Source organism: Brassica oleracea, chromosome C9, assembly GCF_000695525.1.
Source record: "Brassica oleracea var. oleracea cultivar TO1000 chromosome C9, BOL, whole genome shotgun sequence".
NCBI classification, from domain to species: Eukaryota; Viridiplantae; Streptophyta; class Magnoliopsida; order Brassicales; family Brassicaceae; genus Brassica; species Brassica oleracea.
Genome location: NC_027756.1, coordinates 14,392,694 through 14,412,735, shown reverse-complemented (window position 1 = coordinate 14,412,735; position 20,042 = coordinate 14,392,694). Strand labels below are relative to the sequence as shown.

Below are 20,042 nucleotides of genomic sequence, written 5' to 3'. Positions count from 1 at the left end.
ATTAAGTTAAGATTCCTAGATCATATTGTAATAGGATAAAGCTAAGTTTTCTATTGCATATATAAATAGATCCAATGTAAGAGAGATCTCAAAAAAATAGAAAAGAGAAGAAAGATTAATAAAACAAAGCAACTGTTTTATTATACAAAGAGACTTACACAAACACATACTTTTTTTCTGTTTGACTTTATCTAATTGGCTTGTTATACCTGTGCTTGACTCTCAGTAAATGTTTGTTTACTCAATTATCTCTTTACTTTTTTTGTCGTTTCAATGTGCTTCTCTGTTTTACAAATTGCACCTGGAGACATCTAAAACATTTTTTAAACGCCAGTTCAGTTAACGACATGGTTTATGGCAGTAAGCTAGTAACTGCTAACTTCTTGGAGTCAATCCCAGCTGGAGTCAAGAAGCTGAACAGAAAGTTGGAGAAGAAAAAAGAAGAGCGAGATGTGACCAAGTCTCACGAAGAGCTAGTGGAGATGAAAGAGACACTTGCGATTTTCCAAGAGACAATGAAAAGAGATTGTTGTGGAACACAAAGAAACCTTCAAGACATGCTCCCAAAACAAAAGAAACCCTCATGCTGATTACAAAAATGTGATTTGAGAATGGTTGAAGTATATGCTACTTTGTGGTCCAAACATAGACATGTCCTCCAGCTGTGGAACCAGCAAGCATCCCAACATTAAGAGGATGGCAGTGGAGTCTGCTTATAACATCTTTCACAAGAGGGCTCTGCAGCTTCTTCACTGTTCGCTTTAGTTTTGTAGAGATCACATCAATTCCTTTTGTCTGATTGACGCCAATTCCTTTTGCCACATTGCCGACAAAGATATTTGAATCATCCCAACCCCATACCCCCCTGAAACAAAGACAAATGAAAGTTAACACAAGATGCTGAAGAGATGCAAAAAGAGAACTTATTATCAGTACTCCAAGATGCTGAAGCATACCTGAAACTGGAGATCTTACGAACAGTGTTATTACAGTGATAGATCATGGAAGTATCCTCAAAGTTAGCCCCACTTAGAACACCAACATAGTTGTCACGGCTACAAGGAAAACAAAACCTCAGAGATGTATTGAAACAGGCCGAGGGGAAAAAACAAAACAAGATATACCTTGTAGTTGCAAGTGAGAGACCAGAAGGTGAGAAGTAAGCAGAGTACACAGCCTTGGCATGATCTACAGTCGCCAGTGCTTTTGGTTTCTTGGCTCCCATGGTCCTCAAGTCCCAAAGGCAAGCAGTACGATCTTGAGAGCTTGTAGCCATGAGATGCGGGTTTCGCGGGTTGAAGTCAACAGTGTGTATCCTGTATTTATGTAACTCCCAGTTGAAAACTGACTTCCCTGCTCGGAGATCCCATACATTGAACATCCCTTCTCCTCCACCAAAGTACAAGCTTTGCTCATCGTTTGGTCTCTGAGAGAGGGAATGTATAGGCTCGTACTCGTCCCGCGAATAAACCAGATCAAAAACCATCTTTTCAACATCCATCAACCTGATTAGACCATCGTAGCTGCTGGTAATAACCTGACATGAATTAAAAAAAAAAAAAAAAAAAAAAAAAGATGTGAACTTTCTTCTTTTTTCTTTTTTCTTTTTTCTCTCCGACCAAAGTTTCAAGATACAGACTTTATTATACCTTTGAGAAAGAGTTTTGTTGAAAGACAAGAGATGTAACTGAATAAGTGTGAGGCTTGAAGAGAGATACACCACCATCCTCTTCCTCGTTCTGACAATCAAGATTCCAAAAGCCAACGTTCCCATCCTTGTCTCCTGCAGCAACCAGCTTAACACCCTCGCAAGGTAAGAACTTTACAACCAGAACTCTCTCAGGCACAACACGTTTTACATCATGTGGTTCTAAACACAAGGATCCAAGATCAAAACTATCATCATCATTCTCGGTAACCGTTGAAGTTTCTCCGTTGGGTTTTCTGGTAATACCGGAAAGAGTATCAACGAACTGAGAATGGGAGCCATCTCCATCATCTAGAGGAAGAGGAGCTAATACACGAAGAGATACGTATTGGGGAAAAGGGAGACCTTTCGGACACTCTGAAACACCGTGGGGTAAGCCATCGGAATCTGGGGTTAAGCCTCTGGTGCGTAGAGACTGTCGTTTACAATGGGGGCTTCGGATTCCTTCTTCTTCTGCTGCTGCTTCTTGAGTGATTTAGAGTGGTCTCGGGAGCGTTTGGTTGAGGCGGAGAGGAGAGAAGCTTTGGCGTGGACGTTGAGAGAAGCCATCATCTCATCGTTCCGTCTAATGTTCTCCAGTCTTTTGCGTTCGTACTCTGTCGCCATTGAAACTTCAAAGAGTGTGTGTGTCTTGAGAGAGGGAAAGTTTGTCTTGCTTCACACTAACACTGTAATAAGGACTAGAAAAGCTTAAACGGTCGCAGATGAGCGGGAAAGAGTCACTTTTGCCGCCCAAAAAAGAAGTAACGCACTCATCTATAGACTATTATTATGTTTTGTTTTGTTTTGTTTTATCCTCTAGATCGTTCAAGTAGGTTTTGCTACGTTATTGTATGTTAAGATCTATAAACAAGATAGGATTAGAGTCAATGTATTCAACAATGGAGAAGGTACAATCAAAACTTCCCTCATGGTCCTCTGTTATTATAAACTGCACAAAACAAAAACACAAGAATTGTATAACTCAAACATCTCAATTAAATCAACATTCAAAATCATCCATCAGTCCATCGATTTTCCTAAGTGAAAACAAAAAAAAAAAGAAGAAGAAGAATCTTTCAGGCCTCTCATACTGGTTTCAATCCTTAGTTTGACGCATTTTCTTCCTAGAGTTTTGCGTTGAATCATCTGACTTTTCTCCGTCCTGGATGTTCCATATAAAAACATTTAAAGAATTTGGTTAGGACTCATCTGAAGAAGTCAAAGAACCAAACCTGGGATGGCGTTTCTGGATCATCATCAATTCCGAGCTTTCCTTTATTCCCTGCTTCTCCTACATTTTATGATATTGCAAGAACTTTTGGTTAAGACTCACCATAAGAACACATTCGTCATTTTTCTCGAAATGTCAAAAAAAAGAAAACCTGAGATGGTGGGGTCTCTAGATCATAGCCATCTTCATCATAATCAACATCATCGCGTCCAGGGCTTTCTCCTTTCATTATTCTCTCCAAACGAGCGTGCCTCTGAAGTAAGAGCCACATCATCAAAAACAATCATCATGCTTAATATACTATAATACCTCACGTTTCAAATCCGATGCATATATAATGATAAAAGCAAACAACTTTACCCTTCATGAGACATGTGCTCGCATTGTTCTCTCATTCGGACAAGTCATGAAAGGACAGTATCTGCATTCGTAACCCGATTGGCATTTAATCATACAGCCTAGAATATAGTGCTCGTCCTCCTCTTCCGATGGCTCATCATCATCAACATCAGCTATAAGAGCAACTCAAGCCAAGGTTGTGTCACTTACCTTTGCTAACTTCTGAAAACATTTCTCATCGAGTAGAGAGTAACACAAAGAGATAAGAAAGCAAGCAAACCTGGGGATTCATCACCTTCCTCAGAAACTTCCTCTTCGGATTCTTCTGACTCCTCAGGATCAGAATCAGCCTAGAAGCAATATTTAAAAAAAAAATTAAGAAGGGGTACGTATTGAAAGCGTATATCCAGCTTATAAAAATAATATTTCTATGCTTTTATGAAGCTTTGTATGCATCAGAAATACATAGTCCAAGTTTAGTATCGTGTAAGGAATGCTCCCAAGTCTTATTGTCTTCTCTTTTCTTGGAAATTTTCTGTTTAGCCACTTCTTCAACATGCTATATATAAGAGATAGTAATGTAATATGTCAGCTTGTTTCTTAACTCTTATGTAACATCTGATTCAAAGTGATGCAAGCACAGAAAAGCTACATGCATGTGCATGTAATATTGCTCTTGTGTAATTGTAGATCATGGTGGGGAAAGACACTGGCCGTCCACGTGGTTTTGGGTTTATTGCATGCAGTTATCGCCGAGGAGCTGATGAGGGAGTTAGGTGATAGGGTGATATCGGTGAACAAGGCTGAGCCCAAGGGTGGGGGAGATGATGTTGATGTAGACCATCTTCATTACAGGGGAGGCTATCCATCCCGAGGAAAGGGAAGCCATGGAGGAGGAGCTGCTTTAGATGAGTGCTTTTAAGTGTGGACGCCATGGTCCCTCAACTAGTTGAAAAGTTCCATGGACACCGAGATGCTATAGAGATTGGTGAGCTGGAGCGTGACCGCTACATTGATATAGCTACAGAGACCGCTTTGAGGGTGGAGACAAGTATGAAACTGATGATCTTTATACAGTTGAGAGGTTTGTAATTTGTAGCTCTATTATTGGTTTCCAACATGTATGTTATAGTTTAAGAAAGTCCTGATCTTTTGATGCATTAATCAGTCTAGGTTTACGCCGTTTGGTGGGATACCTGAACACCATCATCATCTTGAGGATAATTATGACAAGAGAGATAGAGGCTTTGACAGAGACACATACACAAGGGGTGCAAGTGATTGGTATGTATCTATGGGACCGTTAAGTGATGAGGGAAGAGCCTATAGGAGCAGACTGGGTCCTTATGACCGTCCTAGCCGAGCTTAAGGCCTGTCTTCTTCATATGAATGTTGGTAGTTTGTTTGGTGAAGGGATATCCATGCTTCTGCTTTTGGAGTTAGGGATATATCAGACTTGTTTCCTCTCAGATAAGTCATCACATAAGCTTCCTGAACAGTCTCTTTAACTCTAAACATAACACTTGAAACAGAGCATAGATCAGAAGCTCACTCTCAGCTTAAACCCTGAAGTTAAAAACTCGAGATTCACCATGAAAATTAACAGAAAGGAGGAGTCTTTTCATTACAATGGAACTTCTAAAGACTTGTTTCCTCTCAGATAGGAGAAGTCATCACATAAGCTTTCTGAACAGTCTCTTTAACTCTAAACCAACGTACCAAAGCTGATAGATTCAGAACAATTGAAACAGAGCATAGGTCAGAAGCTCACTCTCAGCTTAAAGCCTTAAACCCAACACAGAAAGGATGAAACTTTGCATTACAATGAAACTACTAAAAACACAAACAGACAAAGAAACACGACACAAATCTCAAGTTATGTTCTTGTTTTTTTCCTCTCTTACTTGCGAAGTTGTCCGATGTAGAAATCCTCGATCATGTCGAAAACACGAGTCGCGTGTTGCGGTCCGAAAAACCCATCAGTAGAATCATCACCAGCGTGATCTAGAATGGCGTCACCACCAGGATGCTCTTCCACATAAGAAGTAACGTCGTAGACTTTGTCTTTGATTATGATCCAACAATCGTCTCTTTTGTTATGCTCTGCGACTTCACTCTTGCTGTAGCTTTTAGGCGTTAAATCTACAGGATATCGCTTCGTCTCTTGATGGTCGTTTGATCTTCTTCGCTTCGCTTGGATCGAGAACAATGCTGAAAGTAGAAAACACAGAAGCAATCCGATCACAGCTATCATCTTCTTCTTCTTCTCAACTCGAATAAACAGATTGGGTTTCGACAGAGGAGATGCAATTTGGTTCACAGCTGGAGAGAGTGGTGGGATTAGATCCAGCTAAGGACGAGGGCAGAAAAGTCATTGTCTAATGTTCTTTCCCTCATTATAATAAAGCTTGTAGGTTGGAGCTTATAGTAATTTTGTCACTGAGGTTGGGAACTGAATTTGAACCAGTTTGTGCAAAAGCAGCCAAATTGAGAGATGCGATCGTGAAGCCTGCTGTATAACTCAAATGTCTATGCCGATTTCCCTTAAGAGAAAAGGAAAAAAGTTTGTCACCTACAAGACGTAGATATATGGTGAAAACCATTGGATGTATGTTAATGTGTCAATAACTACAGGAAGTTTATGATAATACATGACATATACGTTGTATATTTTAATACTAGATTTTGGCTTGTGCACCCGCATATATATATTTACTTTATCTTTTATATAAATATATATTTATTATAACTAGATTATTTTGTATTAAATGTTATTTTATTTTTTATACATATTATATAATATTCCATATATTATTTTCTCAAAAATATGTTGCTATTTATTTTTTGTGTCACTATTATATATCATGTATGTGTCATCATATAACTAATCGTATTTTATACGTACCATCATATAGGTAATCATATAATTAATAGTATTTTATACTTACAATCATATAAATAATCATATATATATATTTTTTTAAAAAAATTAAAATACTATTAATTTTTATATAATTAATAGTATTTTATACGTACGATCATATTGTATTTTCTTATATATATTTAAAACATTTTTTAATAATGGTTATTGGAAAATATTTTAGTAAAAATCAATTATTGAATATATGTATATTTTTAATCAATTTTGATATAAATCAATTTTAAATTAATATTTTGATTTGAAATATGTATATAAAGTTTAAATTTTGTTTTATGATTATTTTAGACAAAAAATGCTTTTAAGATAATTAGATTGGGCCATTTTCGTATATTTTAAAGTTGGCCAAGATATATAGTTTCTCATAATATAATGGACTTCCAGTTTTTCTTAATAACATAAGCTCATTACTTATTTTTCTTAAAATAATGCTATTTATGTTTCCAAACAATATTATATCCATTTTTTACTGCTATTCATATTTTCAAACACTTTCTAAATGTACTTCTACTTTAATAAGATAAATGTTAACAACATCATAATCAAGTTTTATTGATTTTTTAACCCTAGTTGCTAGGGTCAATCCGTAATATTTTAAAGTTAAACTCCAATTAACAATATCCGACCCGATCCATCCCGTAAACCCGACCCGGCATAACCCTTCTTCATCAAATCGATTTCCTTTCTTCTTTTAGGGTTCATATCGTTTTAAAACAAAAAGCAAGACAGAGAGAAAGAGAGATGGAATTCGGTGGAGGATCGAGCAATAAACGAAAGAGCAAGGCAAGTGAAGGCAATGTGCTTTGTTAATGTGGGATACCAGCGAAGATATCTCAAGCTTGGACAAACAAAAATCCGGGTCGAAGGTTCTATGGATGTGAACGATACAAGGTACAACGATTGTCTTTCTGATATGTTGAATTGGAGTGTTCCTTACTAAGTTCTTAATTTCGTTTTTGTTAGCGGAGAGGTGGACGAAATTTTTTTCAGTGGTTTGATGAGGAAGAAGCTTTTGGATGAAAAAAAGAAGCTTTGATTGAAGCTAGAAACAAAATTCGCCAGAAGAACATGATTATTGCGAAACTGAAGAAGACAATTTCTGAGCTTAGAAGTAATTTGGTCAAAAAAGAAGAGGCAGAATAAGACATCATTAACAACTTTCTTAAGCTATAAAGTTCCTTCTTATTATAATGCTTTAGATATGTTATGTCCTTATAAATCTTTGTAATGCTTTGAACATCAAGTATTTCATTCAAAATAGAGTTTCATCTCACTAGTTTAACATCCAAAAGAGGCGATTCATCATACATAAACATTCAAAATAAATACATATCTGAGTAATGCCATAGAAGTTAGAAAAATACATATCAGAGAAAAATTAAGTTTGTGTGGCAGGAGGTGCAGTTGAGGAAATGTCCTCGATTGCTTGTTCATGTGCTTGTTGTTGCATGTTGAGACGCCTACGCTTTCTGCTTTCTTCAGACTGCAACAAAATTGAATAAATCAAACACAACAAAGACAAAAGATTGACAATTTCAAATGAGATGTACCTCAAGAGGACACTTCCTTGAGTTGTGGCCTTCACCACCACATAGACCACAACCTATTCTTTCTTTTCGATCAACTTTGGTCGCATTTTTCTTGGGGGATTCATTCAGTCTTTTAATCCTTGCCTTCCATTTGGTTTTCCAAGAGGTCTCTTGTAAGGAGGTGCTTTAATACGTTCTCCACCAGATTTCTCCAAAAACTTGGACCATTTACAGGCTTCAAACCGTTCGAGTACAATCCTTGCTACTTTGATGTCAGATAATAATCCGAAATATAATCATCAACCTCGAGACTATTCTCATAGATAACAGATACAACATGGCGACATGGAATTCCAGACAAGTCCCATTTCCTACAAGTGCAGCTACGAGAAGGAAATTTCACCGTGTAATCATTTCCAAATTCAACGCACTCATAATCACCATCTGTTCTAGGGTAAGAATAGCAATGCTGAGCTTCATCACAAGACTTTTCAACCTCCTTTCTCGCCTTCTTTGTAACGAGACCCATCTCGTTACTAGCTGTCTTTCATCTAGTAGATATCCTTGTCATAACATCCCTTCTAATCAACTCATGCATCTGAATAAATGGCTTCTTTCTAGCTATCTTCAACGTCCTATTGAAAAACTTAGTGAAGTTGTTGTGTGTATCAGCACAACATGAACCTACCCAGAAAAAAGCTCTGCACCAAGTAGAAGGATCCTTCTTCAGAAGATCATCTGCTGCTAGTGGATTAAGCTGTTTGAAAACCTCTAAATTCTTCTCATAGTTGATATTACGTGTATACGCACACCAATTAACCTAATGTGCACACTACCACAATCGAATGATATGTCGATGTAGCACTTTAGGATCGAATCCACAGAGACCAACGATTACACTTAATTTATATAGGATCAATATCAAGCTAAAACAATATAGGGGTTTTAAGATTTGAGGGTTTCGTGACAAGCAAACAACAAGATTAATTAAAGGTTTTCAGATGATTAAGAGAGCTAAGTTCAGGGTGATTCATCGGGATACTTAGGATCATAAGCCACACAACTATTCAGGAATACAATACAAGTCAATATAAAACTTGAACAACAAGATTAGATAAACCCACTGTCGTGGTGTCTACCAATTTATCAAGCAATCCTAATGCCTAAACTGTCGTTTGGATTAGAGAATGATGACAAGCATTAAGTTTGGATTCAATTGGTTCACGATTTGCCTTAACATCAGCTTTCGTTGGCTAAGGATAAATCGCCTATCTATGCTTGTTCTAGCAATCTAAAACACTTTTGATGATTAGATTAAACCTATGATCAGATGATAAATGACCAGTTTAACACAAGCATTAAGATTAGCAATAGATAGAGATATCAAGGAATAACAATCCTATTTGTGTCTAGCTCATTGATCCATGATCCCTAACACCCCAAACCTAACAAGCGACTACTCAGCCATGAGCAGAGAAATCACAGAGACAATATATGAAGAAAACATGTTGAATCAATATATAAATAAGATAGAGTTCAGGAATTTTCTCAAGGTGAGAGAGATGAAGCCTTCTCCCTTTCAAGGTAGCAAATCTTCAAGTGCAAAAGTCTCCAATGGTTTCTTGTGTAAAAACTAGCGTAGAATGATAATATAAAATAAGAAAAGATATATATGCAGGTCTATGGCGGCCTGGGAGTAAAAGGGGGAAGCCCTAGGTAAAATCCCGAAATATTTGGAAACTTCCTTAAAATCTCTGCCGCTGGAACAAGAACTCAGGTTGCTCCACTCGACTGTTCTGCGTGAAAATTACCAAATTGCACTGTTTTTTGTCTCTTTTGTTCCAGTTGGTCCATCTCCCATCCAATGCAACTCCAGACCTGTAATGACTCGAAAAGGACTAGGAAGATTCGATAAAGACTTGAAAACCAATTGAAAAACATATATACAAGATGTCTAAAACACCATATATCAATAGTCAGCCACGTTGTTGCTACTCGCAACACGCCAGAAGAGTGGCTTCTGTGTATCAGAATTATGATTCTTCTTCAGATTAGAGTAGATGTGCCTAGCACGGGCTCTATGTTCAGCTCTTAGCAACTCAACTGTAACTACAACTCAATGAATCCCTTATGATGATCAGATATCATTGTCACAAGATCACCCATGCCTAAATCCAAATCAATCTTCAACCTGTGGATAAACCATTGGCAATTATCATTTCTCTCAGAGTTGACCCCAGCCCATGCAATTGGGTATATCTGGTTATTGAGATCCCTTCCTATCACAGTTAGAATCATCCCTTGCAGAGAGCTGTGCTTGAGGAACGTCCCATCTAATCCAATAACCGGCCTGCAATATTCCTTCCATGACACACGTAGTTTGTTAAAGCAGATATACATGGAGTGGAATGCTTTTGCTCCATTTGGTTTTATTATTGTATTGATCTCGATTTTTCTATCAACATTTGAACTGCATTTGAAAACTATTACTCATAAGTACATTAAAATATATACAACAATAGGAAATATAGAAAATGAAAAGATTACCGTAATAGCTTCATCTCATAGTCCCTTAACCTTGCAAAATGCTCATTGCATTCGGCATGTAGCTTATCAAGAACAATACGCCTAGCAATCTTTGCCTGCTCAAGAGAGATGATGATGTTGAACATGTTCCTAAACTCTTCTATAATCACCGGAACACTCATTTCAGGTTCCTTCCTGATTTGTTCCAACATAATTTCAGCATTGGCATGACTTTTGATGAGCTTACACTTCGTTGTGGGATGGCAAGTGTGTGTACTAACATAGACTTTGACCATCCACTACTTGATTGGTGTCTCAACCGAGAAATATATGCGCCACACACACCCTTTACCACTGCATTAGCACCCATCTTTGTGTTCTCCCATCTGTCAAAGACTCCATTTCTTCTTGTCTTGAGGATATATTTGATGACTTGCTGCTTAAATTCTTCACCAATGTAAGAAAGTATGCATAAGACTAAAAATCTCATCTAATTTTCCCCTTTTAGCCATCCTCTTAGCTTGCTCCTCCTCATCATCAGATGACTGCTCAGTCTCGGGATATACCTCATCCTCGTCTTGAATCTCATCCTCATAGTTCTAATTCCTAAACATCTCAAGATCCTCTTCAAAATTTCTCTCAATTTCATCTTCCTTATCAGATTTATCACTTTTATCATACTCTTCTTCAATCTCTTTTGCTTCACGATCACCATCATAAGTTTCATCTTCATTGTCTTCAAGAAGCTGTTGCTCACCTCAATCTCATCAGCATGTTGCTCGGCCTCAATCTCATGAGTATCTGTCTCTATCCGACTAATAGCATCAGACCCATCTCTCTCTATGAAAACATCAAGCTCCTTATACCAACGACCATTAGCAGTCATCTTCCTTTTGTTGCAACTGCATTATCAAACAGAGGCCTCTTCTCCAAAATACTCTCATATGGTAACTTGTACCACATTTTCCATGTAATATTTTTTCTGAACCATCTCTTTCGCCACATCTTCAAAGATTGCTATTCTGTCAACTTCTAGCTGCTCCAAAAAACCATCCACAAAATTCAACTTCCCATCTTCTTCAAGTTTGAATACTCCCGAATGAAAACAATTAATTTTCACTGAAATAGGATCACTGCATCAAAGAAATCATATAAGAAACTGTTAGAAACATATAATTTAACCATAAACAAACCAAAAAATTTGTGAGCATTCTATCAAACAACTAATCTGCATATTTTTTGAAAGTAGAAAACCAAAGAAATTTTATCTCATCGTGATTCCCAGTATGATTAGTCCTCTATTTCAGTCTCTCACTTTGTCTCTTTCTCTCGATCTCTTTTTCTCGATCTCTCTGTCTCTTAGTTAGAACTCCCCAAATCGACGAAGCCTAACGTTTTCATCTTCTAATTTCTGGGTTCAGACTGGGTCGGGTTATTACTTGGGTTGGGTCGGGTTTTTAGTTTAATATTGATTTTCTGATTAATTACAGATTGACCCCATTAACTAATTTTAAAATCAATTAAACCTCATTTTGATGCTCCCACCATATAATCATTTACATCGTATATGTGGCATGTATTATCATAAACTTCGCGTAGTTATTGAAACATTTAGATACATCGGATGGTTTTCACCATATTAGTTTATACGTCATGTATCTGGCAAACGTTTTTCCAAAAAAAAATGAGTATGAATAACTTGTTTTCTTATATAAATAATAATTAATCATTTGAAATGGATCTTGAGGAAAATGTACTAATAACTAAACATGACTTATTTTTTATTGTTTTAGAAAGATAAAAAAAAAACAAATGGCATATGGTGTATAGGAAATGGCAAAATGCCAGATCTCAATGAAAAATATATTTCATACTATTCTTTTTTTTTTGTCAACCCATACAAAGTACAAGTGGATTTTTATAAACATATCCCAATTACAACAAGCCCACTCAAGGCCAACAAATACTGATAAGTTCAAAACATGTGGTTGTAGCATGAAACTTGCATGCCCTTCCACGTGTCACGCTAAAAGTCTGTTGAGAAACGAGCTGCCGCATGGTGTTGCTGGAGATCTCGCCGATCTTCTTCTCCTCTTAAAAGCAGTAAACAAATCTCTGACTGCGATAAGGATTTATCGGTTTAATCCACTTGTTTGACCTTTTTCCTCACGTAAGCCGTTGATATTAAAAGTGATCATGTCTTCTCTGGATGTTAATCTCAGTGAATAGCATCAGAACAGTTACAGAAAGAGACTTTTGCTGAAACACTTCTCTATATGAGAAGTTTCAACTCTAGTGAGTCTTCCAAAACTTCCAAGCTTAATCAAATAACTCACAGACAGAGTTTGATCAGATACTCCAGATACTCTGCCCAAAGGCCCATGGCCAATAATTTTCAAAAGGCAAAGATTGATTCTTTTCAAACTTTAGCCATAAGGATGACCGAAGGAAAACAATCTTCTCTGAATAACCAACACAATTTGAGAAGATATAAGATCAGGGGAAAGGAGAAGGATTAACTTAACTAAATCACAACAAAAAGCCGCATTGCGAAAACGAGATCCGCTACTGGAAACTTTACATCGATCTAAGAGATCGAAAATATTATACAAGAACATGACAAAAAAAACAAAAAGGGGTGGTGGCGACCGGCGGCGATAAACACACCAGCCACCGGAAACGAGATCTCTTTTAGCGGAATAGAGAGAATGTGAAGTGTTTAGAGAGAGAAGAAGTATTGTCAGATTCATACTATTCAAAGGGACAATGTGTTGAATATACCCAATTAAGGTCCAAATTAGCTGAATGCCCATGATAATAGATAACCCAAAAAGGAGTAACCTTTTGACACTGTGCGGACGAAAATGCCCTCATGCTTTATCGAAATCATGTAACTCTAGATCTATCAGCTAAATATTTACATAGCAGGTAACAATCTACATATCAACTAATAATTTCAGTATCATCTAACAATCTATGTATCAAAAAAATGTATCGGCTAACAAATCATATATCAGTTAATGAAACTATTAACAATTAATTAATTAATTATCTATCTAATAGCCCCAAATCTATTTGTAACACCTAACACTCCATGTATCGATTAAGAATCCATTAAAATCTAAACAATAGCAGGTAAGTAATAAAATACCTACTAACGTATATATTATATAAATAAAAGAATGTAGATTTCAAGCTTTCTTCTTCCCGAGATCTTTCGATCCTTTCTCCATGAATCCGCAACAGAGATAACAGAGAATCGTCGAATTTCCACAATCTTCAAGACCACAACACATACATTTTGCGATTGAAAGCTTATAAAAGTTGATTGTGATTCGAAATTGGAAACATTGAAATTGGGGTGAGATAATAAGATTAGCATTATGGGTGTCAAAAGAATCAGAATAAAAAAAATAAAGATTTGTGTTGAATTAGAAGATGATTTGAAAAATATGTACGAGAGATAAATAGATTAGAACACAGAAAAGAGAAAAAAAAGAGATCTAGAGATGAGGATATTATAGTCATAAAAATATTAAAAAAAACAAAGGTATATGGTAAATTATATGGGTTTTTGGGTGTATACACACCAATTTCTCCTATTCAAATACCTAGTTGTAGTAAAAAATGGATAAAATGTTCCAAAGTGTGTGTGACTGTGTTATTCACAAATTGCGTATTAAGATTAAATAATTATTCACGAACAAACCAAACCTCTGTCTTCAAAGAGTGAACAAAACAAAAGCAAAACCACAATGGAATAAAAAGTGATTCTGCTCAGAAGAAAAGGAAAAACCAAAACAAACAACAAACCACCATTTTACTCTCTCTCCTCTCTCGCTGTCTCTCCTCGCTGGCTTGAGAAATTCAAAGTTCGCATCTCTCGGGGTTCCTAGCGTGTTGCTTCACGATCGCATCTCTTTATTTGAAGTCAACAATCGTTGGGGTTTAGGGTTTTGCATCGAGGCAATTTTTAGGTCCGGCGAAGCATAATCAATCATCTTACTTTTAGCTAAATCCGAGGTGGGTTTCTCTTTATTTCAATCAATTCTCAATTTCTGGCTCTTGAATTGCTAAAACCCTAAATCGAACATGTCTTTGGGCGTAACCAAGCTAACCGGGAATGATTCCGATGGATAATTACCGCGTACCGAGCACCAGCACCAGCACGACCGGTTTAGTATATCCGGCGAATTCGAGCATGACTGCTTCCTCAGGATTCCACTTCACTGTAACTTCTCCGTCTGGACTCAAACATGAACCTTCTTTGGCTGTCGAGTGGTCTGTTGAGGAGCAGTATATATTGGACAAAGGTCTCGCAAAGTAAGTCTTGTTCTTTTGTTCTTCTCTGCAAAAGTAGATAAATTTTATGTTTAATTATATTTGATGGTTTAAGGATTTAGATGTAATGAAAAAGGGTTTTGCCTTTGCGTGTCTCATGAACTGTTGTAATAGCAGATTCAAGTTCTTATTTTTTTTTTTGTTGCTTACAAATCTTTGTCTTTTTGCCTTTTGTAGATTTAAAGATGAACCACAAGTTACCAAGTATGTAAAGATCGCATCAACTCTACCAGATAAAAGTGTACGGGACGTAGCAATGAGGTGTAAATGGATGACGGTAAGCTCCTAAAACCTTGTCATTAGGTTTCAGTTTCTCGCTTGCATACTTCTTGTTATTGGTCGTGTCCTTTTGCGTGTGAGAGAAACACACAATTCGGTAGTTATACTTGTCTGTATGTGGCTGTCATGAAAATAGTGGTGCGAGCGAGAGATATTCTTATAACTATTAAAGCACATGCAATGTATAAGGTAACCAATATGGTGATGATACTTTGTTAAAGATAAAGTCCCCTATATGAAAAGTTATTCTTTTTAAGGTAGCCTTAAAGTTCGTTTCCTATATTGATCAAAAGACGCCACTACCATATCATAAAAGGTTGTCTAAAGATATGGTTAAGGTGTGCTAGGAGGAGAGAAATTACAAGTATTGCTGACTATAGATCTGGCTTTCTGTTAGCTCTCGAGTCGTGTTGGAACTTGATTTGACCCTAAGACGATAAGTTTGATTTGATATCTGTAGTTACTTTGAAACTAATTTCGCTTTATAGATGATGTCAAGATAATCCTTGGTCTTTTCGAACTTTCTGAAACTGATTTTGAGATGTTACCTTTAATGAATGATATTAGTATTTGTACTGCTTGCAGTATGGTGTGTAGTAAAATTTAGAGAAACAAGTTATAGTGCTGGTTATTACCTTCTCAGCTTAACCGTACTGTCTCTACATAACTGTTTTTAAACTTTCTGAAATTAAGTTTGACATGTAGCCTCTATGGAGTTGGACTGAAGAAATGAATAGATGTTTTGATGACTCGTTCTAACAGAAAGTTTCAATATAACTGCTTTTTGAAATTTATAACAACAACTGATAGCTTGCTATTATTTTATTTTTAACTATATAAATCAATGGCTTTAAAGTTTCCTGGCTAAGAATGGAATCCATTTTTTTACAGCAAAAACGGAGAAAAGGGGAAGAACACAGTGCCAGCACGAAGGTTAGCTATAGAAAGGTATGCTTGCTTAACTGAACCGTATAGTATATCTTCTTCTGTAAATAAGTAAACATATAATAGATGGCCTATTTTATATTTTGCTGTTAAAGTGATTATTGGCTGCATATGACTTTTTTGTTCAAACGGCTACAATGTTGTTCTCCTTGAGAAACCCATCATGCAACTAACTGGTTATTTTTTTTTAAAAATTGATTAAGGTTGTGGATTTACCCCCAAAACTGAACATGTTGTCCACCATGCCACACCAAAATTCTACATACGTCATGAACCATATGTGCCAGAGTGCACGCATACCTTTTCAAGGTTAGTGCTATTTGGGTCACAGTCTCTTCTCTCTGTCCTGAAACTATATTACTGTAAAAGAAGGATTATTTCCTCAGCTGTTACATTTTCAGATTTCATATATTTTCCAAACTCTTGATTTCTTAGGTTCTAGTGATGCGGTTATGGAGCTTCTACGGCAGAATGCTCATGCTTTCAGTCAAATTTCTTCAAACCTTTCTGTGGCTAAGGTGACTTGATTTGTAATTTTTTTTGTTTTTGCAATCGTACGTGGGTGAATCTGATCCAAATGCTAGCTGGTAGAAAAAAGATTGGCATGAGCGGAAACTTTACTAAAAAAAGATTTTCTCGTGCAGTGTTTATCCAGTGCAACTTTTTGTTTGGTTGTCCTTTCTCGATGAACTTTTCCCATCCTGATATTCTATTTTCTGTATACAGCCACAAGATAACATCAGCCTGTTTCATCTGGCAAGAAATAACATCATTTCCATCCTGAATGAGTATGTGAATTCATTAGCACAACACTAACGATACATTTCATCTGATGTCTTGGCTCCTTGTCTTTTATAAAAGCTTGATTTGCTAATTTATTGCTGCAGCATGAAGGAGATGCCTGGTATCATAAGCCGGATGCCACCACTGCCTGTTTCAATTAACAATGATCTTGCAAGCAGTTTAATGACGAGTACACGACAGGTAAGCAATCTTGCATGAACTCTGCAGATGGTTTTTGGATAAGACCCTTAAATAGTTTGGTTACTTCGCATTTGATGTTAAAAGTACAATGTTTTTTTTTTCGTCTGTCTCTCAGCCGAGATCTTATATAATTCCTTCGAGCATCCATCTGAAGCAGGAACCATGAAACTGATGGAGGAGGAAACGCTTGATTTTGACCAATGCTAAAGGAGATGAGCACAAGAAGAAACGAAAAAATGGTAGTTGTTTGATGTGAACTGGACTGAGAGAAGATGGGGTTATCAACTGTGAGACACAATATTGAACAAAGATTGGATCTTGTGGTTCCCTTTGTGCTGTCGGCTAATTTTTCTGCGGAAAGGGTTAACCGCTTGCTAGCCATTTCACGTCTCAAAATTGGTATTTTTTTTTTTTTCGGGTTTGAAAATGTTTAGGTTGTCAATTCAAGATATGAATTCATTGCACAGATCCGTGGTAGAGTTGGTTGTATAGACAAACTGTTTCTAAGGTTTTAGATGAAAACACATCTTTGGAAGGTTTGGTCTTCAATCTTCATAGCCCATTCATAATTTATTTTATGCTTAGATTAGTGGTCTTGTCTCACATGATTCGGCTTCTCTCTTTGCGTGTGTTGTGACCATTTTATGTCTCAATTCAAACATATTTGTCATTCATTCTTTTTCCTTAGTGGTTTAAAAGTGGCGGCAGTAAACGTTTGCATAGAACAGACGTTTATTTATAGAGCTTGGTCACAATGTATGGAGATGTAGATTGAAGTTTTCACATGGGGAACTACGCTATACATAATTTATTTATTTTACAATACATTCACACTGACATTTGGGTTTGATAATCGACTCTGAAAGACGCAACACATCAGTTACCTTCATCTGACTGACACAGAACTTAAGGCTGCTTCAGTGTAATGCACTCAACTGGTTTATGTGGTTTTCCAAGAAGACAATGGTGGAGTATCTGAGTTCTTGAAAGTGGCCGTCATGTTAGCGTATCTTTCTCCTTTCACAGACTCTAGCTGGACGATGGTCTCGAGCTCAGCCATCTCATCAGGAGTGAGTTTCACAGATAAAGCTCCAATGTTCTGATTGAGGTTTTCGATCTTAGTGGTTCCTGGGATGGGGCAAACATCATCTCCCTGGTGGTGAACCCATGCCAGGGCTAGTTGTGCAGGAGTGCAACCTTTCTTCTCAGACATTGCACAAACCTTGTCGTAGAGAATCTTATTGTGGTCTAAGTTTTCCTGTTTGAATCTTGGTAGTCTCTGCAACCAGAAACAGAGTTAAGCAAGCCAAGACTATTCAATGCAGAGAGTAGTAGTAGTTGCCTTGCCTTTCTGAAGTCATCATTGTCCAGCTTTACAACAAGTTTTGGTCCAGCAGCGAAGAAGCCACGTCCTAGAGGACTGTAAGCAACAATCCCAATCCCAAGCTCCCTGAAGAAAAGGAAAGTGAAGATGACGTTATATGATTTGATGGATAGTGTGCAAAGAAAGGAGTAGATGATACCTGCAGGTAGGAATGATATCTTCTTCCCCGTCTCTAGTCCACAAAGACCACTCTAGCTGCACCGCTGTTATGGGGTGAACAGCATGTGCTCTTCTGATAGTTGAGGCAGAGGCTTCAGACAAACCAATGTACTTTATCTTACCTTCTTCAACTAGCTTCTTCAGTTCTCCCATCTAAGAATTAACCAAACATAAAAGAAACTCTTATAACTTGAGCAAAAGGTGCCAGGTTCACACCAGAAAGCATCCTCCTAAAAGAATCTATTAGTCCTAACACAACCCAAGCCAAAGATGTGAAACTGGCTTACAGTGATTTCGATAGGGACACGAGTATCAATCCGATGCTGGTAATAAAGATCAATGCAATCCACATCAAGGCGCTTCAAACTTGCCTCACAAGCAGCTCTAACATAAGCAGGATCTCCCTTTATCTCTCTCTCCCCCTCTCCGTAAATGATTCCAAATTTGGTAGCAAGCTCTATTTTTTCCCTAAACCCATTCTTCAGAGCCTGACAGAGAGAGTTCAAACAATGAACATCATTTCTAAAGAATCTGAAATGATGGGAAACGAACCTTTCCGAGAAGCAGCTCGTTGGTCTCAGGACCGTAGATGTCGGAGGTATCTAGGAAAGTAACGCCGGTATCAATTGCGTGGTGGAGAAGAGTGATAGCGTCAGTTTCGGGCTTGGGAGCACCGTACAAGGTTGAGAGGCCCATGCAACCAAGGCCTTGAGCCGAGACCTCAAGCCCTTGGCTTCCTAGCTTCATTCTCTTCACTCCGCTAGCTTCCGCCATTGATTTCCCTCGCACACCTCTTTCTTTCTTTTTAATCTCGCTTTGCCTCTTTTGTATAGAGTTTTGAATTTTTTTTTCTTCTTCTTTTCAGTGGAGAGGTGGGTGGGGTGGGTTGGTGAATGAATTGGTAATGACGAGGATACTCTAAAAGAAGCCGCGTGTGTCTTTTGATTGTTTTGCTCTAGTACTACCACCAGCAAAATTTATGAAGAAAAAAAGCACTACACAGTGTTCAAAAAAAACAAAACAAAAAAAGCTCTAGCCAATAAGTACGTTGAAATAGTAGGCTCTTTATCCTTGGACTAGATTCAACTCTACTCTCTTCTTATATATTAAAATAGAATTCACAACCTTGATTCATGTGTAATTTTTTAAAAAATAGACCTAATAGATCTATTCATAAAAAGTCATGCTACATTTAATATATAATCTTATCATTTAAATTTTGAGCCTATCAGAAATTTTTATTGGGATATCAATAATTGGATTTAAACAATAGATGATCCATTGGATTTATAGATATTATAAATTAAATAGATATAATTTAATATTTTAATACTATGCATCTATATGCTAAATATTTAAATGTTTGTCAATGTTAACTTTTAAAACTATAAATATTTTTTTTAAATAACAAAAATCATATTATCTAACAATGATTAATCTTTACTACATTAAACCAATGAAAACAAATTTTAAACTATATAATTTATTTTAAAAATTAAACAAAAACAAATGTTTAATTATTTACTCGATAATATAAATCTATGAAACGAAAAGTTTAACTTTTAAAAAACTTTCTAAATTTGTGAAATGTTACAATATCTTTGAATATGACAACAAAACAATATTTTACTAATCTTTATATATATAGTTACGATTTTAATAATGAAATAATAATCCGAAAATATATATATAGAAGA

General features: G+C 36.7%; 5 protein-coding genes and 1 long non-coding RNA gene across 8 annotated transcripts; 2 read left to right on the top strand and 4 right to left on the bottom strand.

The window, feature by feature from the left end:
- Nucleotides 1-487: 487 nt before the first annotated feature.
- On the bottom strand, nt 488-2,495 carry LOC106313358 (WD repeat-containing protein 76-like). The gene is given in 5 exon segments (XM_013751155.1): nt 488-865; nt 957-1,055; nt 1,125-1,537; nt 1,650-2,131; nt 2,134-2,495. Coding segments are annotated over 5 exon segments (1,413 nt in total). The 5' UTR covers nt 2,315-2,495; the 3' UTR covers nt 488-627.
- Nucleotides 2,496-3,078: 583 nt separating this feature from the next.
- On the bottom strand, nt 3,079-3,609 carry LOC106313360. Its single transcript, XR_001264365.1, has 3 exons — nt 3,541-3,609; nt 3,282-3,433; nt 3,079-3,174 (listed from the first exon to the last, which is right to left on the bottom strand). It is a non-coding gene; the product is annotated as an uncharacterized LOC106313360 (long non-coding RNA).
- A 282-nt stretch (nt 3,610-3,891) lies between these two features.
- Nucleotides 3,892-4,629, top strand: LOC106314393 (glycine-rich RNA-binding protein RZ1B-like). The gene is made up of 3 exons (XM_013752266.1): nt 3,892-4,172; nt 4,282-4,344; nt 4,434-4,629. The coding sequence occupies exons 1-3, from the start codon at nt 3,892-3,894 to the stop codon at nt 4,627-4,629; spliced, it is 540 nt and encodes a 179-aa protein (XP_013607720.1).
- A 203-nt stretch (nt 4,630-4,832) lies between these two features.
- LOC106313359 (cytochrome B5-like protein) lies at nt 4,833-5,692 on the bottom strand. Its single transcript, XM_013751156.1, has one exon. The coding sequence runs from the start codon at nt 5,512-5,514 to the stop codon at nt 5,161-5,163; it is 354 nt and encodes a 117-aa protein (XP_013606610.1). The 5' UTR covers nt 5,515-5,692; the 3' UTR covers nt 4,833-5,160.
- An 8,289-nt stretch (nt 5,693-13,981) lies between these two features.
- Nucleotides 13,982-17,405, top strand: LOC106318040. 3 transcript variants are annotated; one of them, XM_013755878.1, is made up of 9 exons: nt 13,982-14,276; nt 14,367-14,576; nt 14,772-14,871; nt 15,765-15,821; nt 16,022-16,127; nt 16,254-16,336; nt 16,545-16,606; nt 16,706-16,802; nt 16,960-17,405. In XM_013755878.1, the coding sequence occupies exons 2-9, from the start codon at nt 14,377-14,379 to the stop codon at nt 16,966-16,968; spliced, it is 714 nt and encodes a 237-aa protein (XP_013611332.1). In that variant the 5' UTR covers nt 13,982-14,276; nt 14,367-14,376; the 3' UTR covers nt 16,969-17,405. The 3 variants fall into 3 exon arrangements, with proteins under 3 accessions (XP_013611332.1, XP_013611331.1, XP_013611330.1); XM_013755877.1 differs by having other exon boundaries at nt 13,983-14,276; nt 16,269-16,336; nt 16,918-17,405; XM_013755876.1 differs by having other exon boundaries at nt 13,983-14,276; nt 16,918-17,405.
- Nucleotides 17,406-17,499: 94 nt separating this feature from the next.
- Nucleotides 17,500-19,151, bottom strand: LOC106318041 (probable aldo-keto reductase 3). Its single transcript, XM_013755879.1, has 5 exons — nt 18,898-19,151; nt 18,633-18,833; nt 18,326-18,498; nt 18,150-18,252; nt 17,500-18,081 (listed from the first exon to the last, which is right to left on the bottom strand). The coding sequence occupies exons 1-5, from the start codon at nt 19,117-19,119 to the stop codon at nt 17,743-17,745; spliced, it is 1,038 nt and encodes a 345-aa protein (XP_013611333.1). The 5' UTR covers nt 19,120-19,151; the 3' UTR covers nt 17,500-17,742.
- Nucleotides 19,152-20,042: the final 891 nt, after the last annotated feature.